Source organism: Lactuca virosa, chromosome 1 (assembly GCF_052849685.1).
Source record: "Lactuca virosa cultivar CGN04683 chromosome 1, Lactuca_virosa_CGN04683_v6, whole genome shotgun sequence".
Taxonomy (NCBI): Eukaryota; Viridiplantae; Streptophyta; class Magnoliopsida; order Asterales; family Asteraceae; genus Lactuca; species Lactuca virosa.
In genome coordinates, this window is record NC_136426.1 from 139,773,506 (window position 1) to 139,786,956 (window position 13,451).

The 13,451-nt window shown below is 34.1% G+C and overlaps 1 protein-coding gene across 1 annotated transcript; it reads right to left on the reverse strand.

The window, feature by feature from the left end:
- Positions 1-1,864: 1,864 nt before the first annotated feature.
- On the reverse strand, positions 1,865-3,264 carry LOC145106883 (putative peroxygenase 3). The gene is made up of 6 exons (XM_079043806.1): positions 3,112-3,264; positions 2,882-3,031; positions 2,711-2,796; positions 2,513-2,607; positions 2,300-2,425; positions 1,865-2,201 (listed from the first exon to the last, which is right to left on the reverse strand). The coding sequence occupies exons 1-6, from the start codon at positions 3,218-3,220 to the stop codon at positions 2,060-2,062; spliced, it is 708 nt and encodes a 235-aa protein (XP_078899932.1). The 5' UTR covers positions 3,221-3,264; the 3' UTR covers positions 1,865-2,059.
- Between the last annotated feature and the right edge of the window lie 10,187 nt (positions 3,265-13,451).

Genomic DNA, 13,451 nt, shown 5'->3' on the forward strand with positions numbered 1-13,451 from the left:
ATTGAAAGGATTTAAAGAAATGAGAGGTGAGTATTTCATAAGGTGAAAGAAAGGTATTACAAAAATGACATAACAATGAATCGACAAATAAAAAATAAAAGATAGTAAAACTGTAGAGCAACCAACCGTATATCAATCCGACATCAGTTGGCCGGTTTCCATAACAATATCTTATTCTTTGAATAATAATCGACTATCTCTCACTAATATCGATTTTTTCCAGTTAATAATTGTCGGGAAATCTCTAATAAAGTTCCAAAATTCTGGCATAGTTTACGTTTTAATCATAAATTATTATTTTCTTACGAAAAAGTTCTAAAAACCGGCAAGAGTTTGCATTTTGATCCTTTTTGACCGGTTGGAACCTGTAACAAATTAATTTGGGACTATTTCGTAATTTGACCCAAAATATTGATATTTTTCTGCAATAAAAATATTAGGATTTTTCTGCAAACAAAAACTTTATTATTATTATTATTATTATTATTATTAGAAATATAAATATGTATACTATTTTTTAAATTCGTTATTATTAATATTACATATAAATACGTTTAGATGAAACAAGAAAATTAAAGATATTTTTTAAGCGTAAAGGTGGAGGGGATGGTGATGCTTTAAGCATTATCATCATGAATCTGTGTTTGTATAATCTCACTTTGTATATGGTCATTTCATATTTGTTATTATTGTTTTCAATTCTGAATATTAACACTTAACAATTTAAAAGAAATTGTCTATTTCTAAAATTGTTTATAAATAGTGATTTTGTGTCATGGACTATAAATATTATCATTAAATTCTTAATTTTTTGTTTATCATTCTCAACTTGTAAGCGAACATTTTTTATATATAGTTTCTTGAATTGAGTTTGGGTCCACAAGTGAGATCAGATCAAGATTATGATTAGATCTGCTACCAAATGTATTAATGTGTGAGCATGTGCTATGTGTGTATGTCTTGTGTGTAAGTATTTGAATTACCATCATGTTTGTTGCCCTTTTTCATTATTTTATTCCTACGATTTTTTTTGTAAACATAGTAGATGTAGTGTGATTAAGCAAAATATATCATATTATTTTTTATTAAACAAGATATTGTAATTAATACTTTTGAATTTTGATATGGACTACCTATGTAGATGTTTGTAGTGGATATGTTGGATTCGAAAAGAAATTCTTCTATCTTAAACAATTTTATATACAAAGTGAGAAATCCTTTTATCTAAACTATTTATAAATTAGGTTACAAATTGACAATTTCTTTTAAAATTTGAAGTGTTAGATTCTGAGTTGAAACAATAATAACAAATATGAAATGGTCATATACAAAATAAGAATATATAAACAGACATTCATAATTTCAATGTTTAAAGCATCACCATCCCTTCCACTTCCACCCTTAAAAAATGTCTTTAATATATATATTTTTTTCATTTAAATGAATTTATATGTATTATTAACAATATTAGTAATAATGAATTTAAAAAAATAGTATACTTATTTATATTTTTAATAAAATAATGATAATAATAATAAGGTTTTTGTTTGTATAAAAGTCATAATATTTTGTTTACCAAAAAGTCACAATATTTTGGGTCAATTTACGAAATAGTCCCAAATTAATTTGTTATCGCACGGTTTCAACCGGTCAAAAAAGATCAAAATGCAAATTTTTGTCGGTTTTTAGGACTTTTTTGTAAAAAAAATAAAATTAACTTAAGACTAAAACGTAAACTGAAACAAAATTTTTGAACATTATTGGAGATTTCCCAATAATTGCCTAACAAATCATTTCTTTTTTCGTTAATATATTAAATAATCTTTCTTTCGTTTATTAATTAAATTATTTGATCATCTTCCTAAAATAATTCAACAAAGAAAAGATAATTTACTTATGTAATAAAATATCTAGTGTCTTGTAATTAGTGAATTACATAGATAAGGAATAGATACGGAATTGTCCACTTCACATAGGTAGATTGCATACATATAATGATACCAACGGTTTTGTAGCCGAGTACAATTTTATTTAGTTTGGCACAAGGACATGATAGCTTTTAATCCGTCTTTTTATTCGCTTTGGCAAGTTTCTCGAAGAGACTACCATCAAAGAGACCTCTCATGGCTTCTTTTGAAAGGTAACCTTCGTCGTCTCTAGCTATAAGGTATACAAGCGCCCATTCCACCTTTTCTAATATCCTGCTTGACATGATGACATCGAACACATATATTTAATACATACTCGATTTAATTAAAATGCACAAAATGATTTTGTTTAATGTGATCTAAGCACAAACCATCCCAGAAGGTCGAATGAAGTACGATTTCCTTGTGTCATATTCCATAGCTCTTTCAATGTTAGCTTATCTGGGGATGTTTTTCCATATTTGCTAAACATATTCTCGAAGTTAACAGGAAGATACCTAAAAAAAAACTTATTATTATGTTATATATATTGCCTTCTAAATTGGGGTCAGTATTATTTTATTTTTTTTGAGAGTACTACACACCTTCCTTCAGTATCATATGTTCCAGAATCACTTGGATGCTTGCCTTTGTGTACGTTTTCTATGTAAACTGGAAGCAGCAAATTGGGAAGGGAACCCTGCAGCCAAACAACAACAATCAGAATAAGTAGAGTACATGAGCCTCACTTTGCATGTAGTTGATAACAGGATTGAAAGCATATAGACTAAACATCAACTTACTCTGCGGGTAGGGTAACTAAATACTACATTGAAAGCTAATCCCACGATTGCAGCGAAGAGTACATTCAACCCAATATCTCGAAGCCCTGAAAGAGTTTAGACTTTAGAGCATCGTTATATATATAATATTCATATCAAACATTCGGGAAGTTGGTTTTATTTGGTGTTTACCGGTGTAAGTCTCCCAAGGATAAACAATGCCATCGTCGTTTTGATCAAAGAAAGCGACATGTTGCTGGAGGACACTCATACCACCAGCTTTGTGATCTGGTGTGCCATCTGGATGCTCCGTGTCTGGTGCAGCCATAGCTCTAGCCATGTCTTTTGAAAAAAACATAATTAACTAATCAGTTGAGATAAAGAAACATTAATTCATCAATCATGAAGGTATAATAACTTACAGGGCTTAGGAAAGAATTCTTCAAGGTCACTCCGAACAGGTCGTTGAAATGTGACTGGTGCCAATGGTGCCACTGTCGCCATAGCAACTTCGTCATCGCTAATCGCCATCTTTCTGTATGTGAGTAAGAAAGAGATATTAATGGTATTTATAGAGAAATAATCGTTGAATAGGAGTCAAGTTGAAAACGCAAAATGGGGTAGGAGAGTCGAGCGGGTAAACAATCACCCAGGGAAAACGTACACCAGCCTCCTTTTTTTCTTTTTTCTTTTCTTTATTTTTTATTTTTTTTTCCCTTAAATCTGACTTTTGGTGATTCCTTAAACTATTCAAACTTCCATATGTCTCATAAACCCACCATTTTAAAAAAAGATGTAAACATCATATACCTTTAAAGTAAAAGCCTTTTAGTTTATTAATTATGTATCTCATTATTTTCTTATGATTATGAAAAGTAACTGGCTAATAGTAACACAAATGGAGATTTTTTTAATAAGCTTTTTTGGTGTCACTATAATTGGCATATCAACAAACAACAAAGTTTCACAAACTTTCATTGTAGCAAAAATTTCTAAAAGCTTATTTATGGGTTATACTATATCAGTTTATAGAGTACTAAATAAACCAATACTAAAAATATACAAAATAAGTAAACAAAACTCCATTGATTGAGCTTGTACATTTTCAAACGACATGAAAAAGCTTTGAAACGAAAAGCCCTTACAATAATTTTTTTATGCTTTATAGAATTTATTTGAATATCGTGGATGGATGCTCGAGTTGTGTGAAATATTCATAATTTTTTTATCCTTTTTTCATAAACATTTATATTGATATATAAAAAAACGAAATTTTTATTTCCGGAAAAAAAAAACTCACTTCAGTTTGTTATTATTATTATTTTTTTAATCTTTACACTTAATTTTTTTCGAAAAAAATAAAATAAATATATCAAAATTCATATTTTTTTATCCTCTTTAAATAGACATTGAAATCAATGTAAAAAAATATACTTTTTGTTTTTCACTTTGCAGATCAGATTCACAGTAGATTCACACCGTGAATCTGATCTGCATGTAATTTTACTTCATCACGTTTGATCATTCAAAAATTAATTTAATGAAATATTCATGTCAATCAAAGTATATTTCCTTGTAGTTTTACAATACTTTAATGTTTTGATTACTTATAAATTGGTTTTGTAAAATTCACAAGTGAATTAGATCACATTCTGAATATAAACCGCATATAATTCAATTTTAAAAGATTAACAATATGAGTTTGATTTACTATTATTCACACTATGAATTTGAAATATATATATATATATATATATATATATATATATATATATATATATATATATATATATTCTTCAGTATTCAACATTCACAACATTTACAGGATGAAAATGAGTTAATTTTTTTACATCCATATGAATATCTATTTAAAGACTACCAACAATTATGAATTTTGATATATTTATTTTATTTTTTTTAATAAAAAACAATCATAAATATTAAAAAAACTAATAAAACGATTTTTTTTTGAAATAAAACAAATTTTCATTATTTGTATATTATTGATGTCTATGGAAAGATGATAAAAAATTATGAATTTCTACAGTGTTCTAAAAGGCGCGCCATGGCGCGTGCCAAGGCGTGAGGCGTGGCTTCACCGTTACGAAAAACTTCATAACGTTGCTGTTAGGCGTGACGCGTGTCAAAGCGTGATATGACGTGACATGGCGCGTTATGGCGTGTTATGACGCGTGTTTTCGTTTGAGACATGGTTTTATGCTATTTGTTATGTCTTTTCTAATCGGGGATACAAGTATTGTGTTTTTTGTTAACGTTTTGTTATTAGTTATTGATATAACACTTCTAAAAAGTAGTTATATTTAATATAAACTTATATTTATGTGGTAATATAATTATAAATTATTACAAAATTGTCGCCTTATATCACGCCTTGAAAAATGCCATGACTCGTTAAACTTGAGGTTTGACCTTGCCGCCACGCCACACCTCACGCCATTTAGAACCTTGAATTTCAGTATATTATTTTTTTTGATACAATAATAGCCATAAAAAAACGAAAAAAGTGGGTTTTTTTGTTATGACCCCGTGCGTGTGCGTTAAATCTCTTAATGTGCATACCGTTTTTGCCCATTGATCATTTTCTTTCAAACGGTCAAGATTAGTTCCTTGTTTTCATGGTTTAAAATGGTTTCTTGTTGAAGGTTTGTGTAACATCCGTTTTCTTGGATGAATCGAATTAGGCTTTTAGAGGGTAAAAAGGTTGGACTTTTGGAAAATAGGGGTCCTCACGACGTGAGGCATGGAGGCTCACGACCTGAGGAGGACCGCATGAAGATTCTATCTGGGACTGAGCTCACGAAGTGAGCTATAAGAGCTCACTACGTGAGATTCGCTGTAGCCCAAGCCCACAAAATTTTAGGGTTTCCCACGTATTTAAGCCCCCTTAACTCGGTTTTAGGGTTCATTTCTCAGCCTCCACCTTCCCCTAACTCAGAAAAAACCCTAACCTTATCCATCTTGGTGATTTTGAATCCATTTTAGTGTTTTGGTGGCTAGAACAAGAAGAAGGAGAAGTTCTAAAGTGTTGGTTCAGCAATGAGGCTTCATCATCATCATCTTGTGCACATTTTGGACCATTGTAAGTGTCCAAGATCCAATATTTATGAGCTCAAATTGCTAGATCTAAGTTCTAAGCTACCTTTTGCATGTTTATGATGGATTGCATGTTTGGGATCCAAAAAGTTGGCAACTTTATGGATCAATGCGTCATTCTCTGTGATTTAGTCTTATGGATATGAAGAATGGTTATAATTTATGAATCTTGTTTTAGTTTGGGGTCATTTCTTGTCATTTTGACCTAAGATGGGTTTAGGACATGCTTCGGGCATGCATGCCCATCAAGTAATCATTTTTAGTGGCCTTTGGAGTCCTTGTTAGCTTCTGGAAGAACTAGGATTGAAAGCTTAATGGATTAAGGACTTAAAAGTTGGATTTTTAGCCTCATACTATTCTCATGATGTGAGCCACAAGGTCTCACGACGTGAGAAGCGTTTGGTCCCGTTTCTGGTTATTTGCTTGAGGTTCACGACGTGAGGGCAACCCCGTTGAGTTTTCCTTGGCTAAGTTAGCTAGGCTAAGTCGTGATGAGTTGGGATCTGTTTGAGTGAACTCTCATGACGTGACCAGGACTGGTCATGACGTGAGATGTGGTTTTGGGCCTTGTTGGGCCATTTTGGGCTTTGAGTTGAGATCTTGGGCATTTGTGTGATTGGGCTGGGCCTTGGTCTTGGGCCAAATAAGAAAAGGGTAAAATGGTCTTTTACCCTTTAGGAAGTTGGTTTATGGAGTGGGCCTCGGATTTTAAATTATCGGGATAATTATTGATTAAGATTGTATTTTGTTAGTTGGTGTGAGGTTATCCGGTTCAGTAACCCAAGCATGCATTTGATTATCAACGGATTGAGGTGAGTTTTCCTCACTGTACTTGCAGGTCGAAGGCACCAAGGCCGGCCCTTTGGATTTGATATCCGATTATGTGATAGTATGTCATCGAGATGTAGTGATCTGTTAGATCAGTATCCTGGTATATAGGATGATGCTATGCTTAGTGATCTGTAGATCTGCCTGACTGTTTGTAGACTGTTTATATGGTTTTCTATTATATAGGCACATATTTTTAGTGGTTGAGGCTTTACTACTTTGTGCGTAAGACAACAGGCAGGGGGCATACCAACCCGGCGGTTGATTGGGCCCAAGGGTATTCCATCCCAAGGATGACATGACCTGTTGTAGATTGGCATTCCAACCCGATGGTTGAGTGGTCCTGGGGTATTCCAACTCGATGGTTGACTGGACCCATAGTATACTGGGGTATTCCAACCCGATGGTTGATTGGACCCGACATGCTTGATATGGTATATGGTAAGACTGGACAACTTCGTGCATCAGTCAACAAGCCAGGGGTATTCCAACCCGATGGTTGATTGGACCCGACATGTTTTGGTATTCCAACCCGATGGTTGATTGGACCAAACATGCTTATGATACGAGAGTATTCCATCCCAAGGATGACTGGGTCCATCGTAGACATGTCTGGTATTCCAGCCCGAGGCTGATTGAGCCATCATGAGTGTTTGTGCATGTGATTTGTTTGTGCTGTGCTATTTTGCGGGAACTCACTAAGATTCGTGCTTATAGTTTAGGTTTATGGTTTCAGGTAGTTAGGAGGACCGTGGCAAGGCGAAACCGTGACTGTACACACCCTTGGTTTTACGACTGCTTGAATCTTGGAAGACTCTGATTTTAAATAATGTTTTGGAAACAATGATTTTTTAAACACTTTTATTAGTAAATGGGTTGTTTTGAAAGGTTTAAATTTGTTGAAATTGTTGGGATGTTACAGTTTGCATATATATATATATATATATATATATATATATATATATATATATATATATATATATATATATATATATATATATATATATATATATATATGATTTTAAATAATGTTTTGGAAACAATGATTTTTTAAACACTTTTATTAGTAAATTGGTTGTTTTGAAAGGTATAAATTTGTTGAAATTTTTGGGATGTTACAGTTTGCATACATATATATATATATATATATATATATATATATATATATATATATATATATATATATATATATATATATTAGATGTGTGCCCGTGCAAAGCGGCGACGATATAAAATTCTTTTGGCGAGTAATTGTTTTACGGAAAAATAATTTTTAGATTTTATTATTAATTATTATGGATAAAAAAATTACTACTTTTAATTAAAATATTTATGTTTAGACCTTATATTAATATGTTCTGTTTATACATTTGATGTAAATTAATTAACATCGATGTCTAGTTTAAAAAATATTAATTAATGTATATACATAAATTTAATATTTTAAAATTTTCATTTTGCTCGGAGTTAAATTTCTTAATAACCTTTCTAAATTCGAGACTTCAAACTTTTGAAAAGTATTAATGATTTATTTATATATAATTGATTTGCAAAAACTTTGTAAGTTATACTTCTTTAAATTCAAGATATGACTAATATGTTTTATAATAAAGTATATATATATATATATATATATATATATATATATATATATATATATATATATATATATATATATATATTGTAACGTCCCATAATCATTACCAAATATTCATTTTTAATTTAAATAAAAACATTGTTTCCTAAAAAACCAAGTCAAGACAACCATAAGTATCAAAATACAATCATCTAAAAATTCATAATATCAAAAAATGTAGAATCAAGAAAGATGTCGATGAGAGTGTATAGTCAAGTCTTCGCCTTTCCACGATCATCTGAAGTACCTGAAACACATTTAAATCAACAACTGTAAGCACGAAGCTTGGTGAGTTCCCCAAAATATCACATACAACACAACATAATAAACAACTTTGAGATATTAGCAACCCTAGGACTATCAACTGTCCTAAGGATTATTTGCGGTCCTATAGATTATCAGCAACCCTGCGGACTATCAGTAGTCATGGAGTTATCAGCTAGGGATAAGTTATAACATCGAAAAATAGGACCGAAACCAGAACCGATATTACTGAAAAATCCTTAAACAGTTCATGTATTGGGTCTAAAAATTAGTCTTATCCGGGTTCTGGGTATTCCGGGTATGGGTCCTATTCCATAATTTCTTTTTTTTTCCTACATTGTTGTTGAGTTTTTTTAGTAAGCTTTAAACTGTCATATCTGCTTCGTTATCAGTCTGTTCTGGCTATTTTTAAAAAAAAAATTGTAGTTCACTGTTTGGAAATAGTTATAGACTCTAGAAACACCTTATTTTCATTTCTATTGAGTCACTTACAAACCTCCAAAAATGAGATCAGTGCTGTTTTATTTCTAATACAACATTGTTGCTGAATTTTTAGTTAGTTTTAAACTATCATATCTACTTCGTTATGAGTACGTTTATGTTGATTTTCCTTTTAAATTGTAGCTTACTATTTGGCAATAGTTATAGACTCTAAAAAAACCTTATTTGCATGTGTATTGAAACACTTAAAACCTTCCAAAAATGAGATATCAGTTCAGTTCTGTTTTTGTTACAACATTGTTGCTGAATTTTTAGTTAGCTTTAAACTATCATATCTGTTTCATTATAAGTCTGTTCGGGATGATTTATTTTTTTTAATTGTAGTTCACTATTTTGAAATAGATAGAGACTCCATAAACACCTTATTCGCATGTGTATGAAGTCACTTATAGCCCTCAAAAATGAGATATTAGTTCTGTTTTGTTTATGTTACAACATTGTTGCTGAATTTTTAGTTAACTTTAAAATATCATAACTAATTCGTTATAAGTCCGTTCGGGCTGATTTTATAAAAAAAAGTTGTAGTTCACTGTTTGGAAATAGTTATAATCTCCAGATTATTTGGGTATGTATTGAGTCACTTACAGCCCCCCAAAAATGACATATTAAATATTTTTTTATAAAATTGTTTTGATAGATCATTCTTTTGCATGAGATGTGGTAACCCCTTCATTCACTTTTATTTGCTCGACCCTCTGCCTCAGAGCTTCCCTAAAGTGAAGTTCTTCAGAATCCCGAAAATACTCCAAAAGTTGGAGTAGAGAGAAAGAGATAAGAGAAAGTTTGGTGTAAGAAGTGAACGGCAGGTGAAATGCTATTTATAGGCAAATTTTGGGGACACAGGCCAAGCGCTTCTAAAGGCCCGTTGTACGCTTATGCGACATCTCTCCTCTATCCTGCTGCCACATGTCGCAATTCTGGTGGTCCGGTTCCCACCTTCTAGAAGCGCGTGTCACACGCTGTGCGAAACACATTTTTTTTAAAATTCCATAACTTGTTCATACGAACTCCGTTTTCGACGTTCTTTATATCCACACGTAGCTATTGACGAGATCTAAAACTTTCATTTAGAATCTGTTGGGTAATTATCATATTATTTTTAATGTTATATTTTTAAAGTGCTTAGACTGCTAGAACCCATATAAAAATCATAACTCGTCCATACGACATCAGTTCTTGACTGTCTTTATATCGACGAAATTGTATCTACGAGATGTTCAACTCTCGTTTAGATTGCTTCAGCTAATAATTAACCGATTTCTATTTCGATTTCAGTGTCGCACCCTGCTCTGTTGAAACTAAAAATAATTTTTTCATATGAAGACAGATTTGGATGTTGTTCATATACACGCTCTCGCTTTTACGACTACTCCAACTTTCGTTTAGATTACTTAGGATAATAAGAAGTCTATCTCCAATTCGTATTTTATGACGCACTTTTCCGTATAAGGTTGAACGCAAAACTTCAAATAATAATAACTTCTCCATACGAAGTCAGATTTGAGCGCTCTATATATCTACGAAAATCATATTGACGTTTCCTACATGTTGATGATGATTACTATGGCCAAAAAGTAGTATAGTTACACTTCGGATTTTATAAATAACGGTTTATTGTGAATCCTATTGAAATGTGAAAACGGGGTGTTACACGAGGGCATTTCCTAAAAAATCCTTGCTCTAGCATAAACAACAGTGAGACTCTCACCGCGTCTGCATCACTTAATTGATGAAGTAAGTTATTGAACACGTGGATAACTTCAACCACTCTGACCGAACATGAAAGAGGCACAAATGGGAACACACATTGTCTGAACTCTCCAAAACCAACATTGGGGGGGGGACTACCCCAAATCATAGAATGTTTACAAAATGCCTTCAGGTCAAAGCAAACCTGATAGTTGCTGTAACATCCATAAAAATCACAAGAAATTTAAACTTTTTAAAACAACCCCAAATCATAGAATGTTTACAAAATCATTGTTTTTGAAATATTTTTCCATATCAGAGTATCCCATAGATCAAAATACGTAAAAATAGAGGATGTGTACGGTCACACCTTCGCCTTCCCGCGATCATCTGAAGTACCTGAAACCACAACTAAAAATCGTAAGCCAAAGCTTAGTAAGTTCCCCCAAAGTACCAACACATAAACAAATAACATGAACTGGGTCCACAGCTAGCAGACTGGATTAATCCTGAGCCCACAGTATGAGTCTGGATTGCCCTCGGGCCTACAACTCATATCTAGCTTGCTCCCAAGCCCACACCAAAAGTCTAGATTGCCCTCGGCCCACAACTTATGTTTGGCTTGCTCAGGTGCCCTCAGTATGAGTCCGGCATGCCTACCGGCCCTCAGCTCATATCTGGAATGCTCCCGAGCCCTCAGTATGATTCTGGCATGCCAACGACCCTCAACTCATATCTAGAATGCTCCCAGGTTTGTTGGTTACATCACAAAGCAGTACAACCTTAACCCAACACAATATGTCGACATATAACAGATAACAAACATATACCGATAATCATGCAAACAGGATCACAGGTACTCCTACAGATCTACTGGTCAACGCATAGCAGCAACTAGCATATAATCATACAAATATATTCCATGCTCAGCATATCAATGTATAGCAGGATACCAATCCCAGGGGTTGGCCTTGGTGCCTTAGACCCATAAGTACAATGAGGAAAACTCACCTCACAAACTGGAAAAAGTTGATGAGGTCTCGACTCCGAATCTTTGCTCTAACCGTCACCTATCCAATCAAGTGAGCAGTCACAATCAGATCCTGAAATACCCAAAGTGTCCTAAGGCCAACTTGGTCAAACTTGGTCAAATCCAGAGTCAAACTGGGTCAACCCAGCCGAGTTAACTCGGCCGAGTCACCACCGAGCGAGTATGCAGGGCGTACTCCGAAGGTACGATGGGCGTACTCCTTCATTGACCACATCAGGGCCGTTAACCGCGTACGCTGGGCGTACACCCAGGTACGCTCGATGTAATCCCAGTCCTCTTCCATTCTTCATTAAGTGCTTAATAAAACGACTTAATACGTCCAAATGCAGATCCAAGGTCCAAATGTCATTAGGTGTCATAAAGTTTCCAACTTTATGACCTTTCATGCTTAATAAGTGCTTAATCCATAAAAACCCTACATCTTAATGCCTTAAGTCTCTCAATAACATGCATAGGACAAGACTAACCATTAGGACTCCATTTTTATGACTTAAGTCCTCTACCAAGGTCTGAAAATACCACTTAATGAATCAAGAACATGCCATGCTCAATATCTAACATTTTGCAACCTTTATACCTTCCAAGGGTTGAAAATTAGATAGAAATCCTAGATCCAAAGTGCTTCACTCCTTCAAGATGAGCTTGGCTTCGTTCCTTCTTCTTCTAAGCACAAAAACACACACTCTTAGGCTTGGAACTGCTTCTCAAGGTGAACTAGGGTTGCAAAACGTATCAAGAGGGATTGAGGCTGATGAGGTGACGGGAAATGAGATCATAAGGGTGTCTAATACGAGCCAAACCCTAAAAATTAGGGTTTCCATCTCTGGCAAGTACGCCCCGCGTACGAGATGTACGCCTAATGTACTAGGGCGCGCCTTAGTACACTCAGCGTACACACGTATGCATGACGTACTCCCCCAAGGCTAAATTATGAAAATGCCACTAGGGCCCTAAATGCACTCTTTCTTGAACTTAGGGACCAAAATGCAACATAATTAAATTATAGGGTTAAAATTAGAAGTACCTTATCATCAGGATGTTACAATTCTTCCCCGCTTGAACTAGACTTCGTCCTCGAAGTTTGCCATCACGAAAAACTTGGGGTAATGCTCTCTCATCTTTGCCTCTAGCTCCCAGGTCTACTCGGAGCCTCTCCGATGCTACCACTGAACCTTTACCAAAGGTATCTCCTTGTTGTGCAAGATCTTCATTTTTTCTCCAGAATACCACTGGTCTCTGAACATAGTTCAGGCGCTCATCGACCTGAATATCGTCCAAGGGAACCACTGCCTCATCATCCAATATGCACTTTCACAACTGTGAAACATGGAAAGTGTTGTGAATCTAACTGAGCTCCTCAGGTAGATCCAACCTGTAAGCTACCTTTCCAACCCTGGCAATCACTCGAGAAGGTCCAATATATCGAGGATCCAAATTCCTTCTTCCTGAAGCGTATCACACATTTCCAAGGTGAGATCTTTAGTAATACCATATCACCAACCTGAAACTCCAACTCAGATTGGCGTCGGTCGGCATAGATCTTCTGCCGACTCTATGCTGTCTGCAGTCTCTGCCAGATCTGATGAATAAGCTCCGTGGTCTGAAGGACTACTTCGGTCCTTCCCATGACCTTATAACCAACCTCTCCCTAACAAACCGGGGTACGACATTTCCGACCA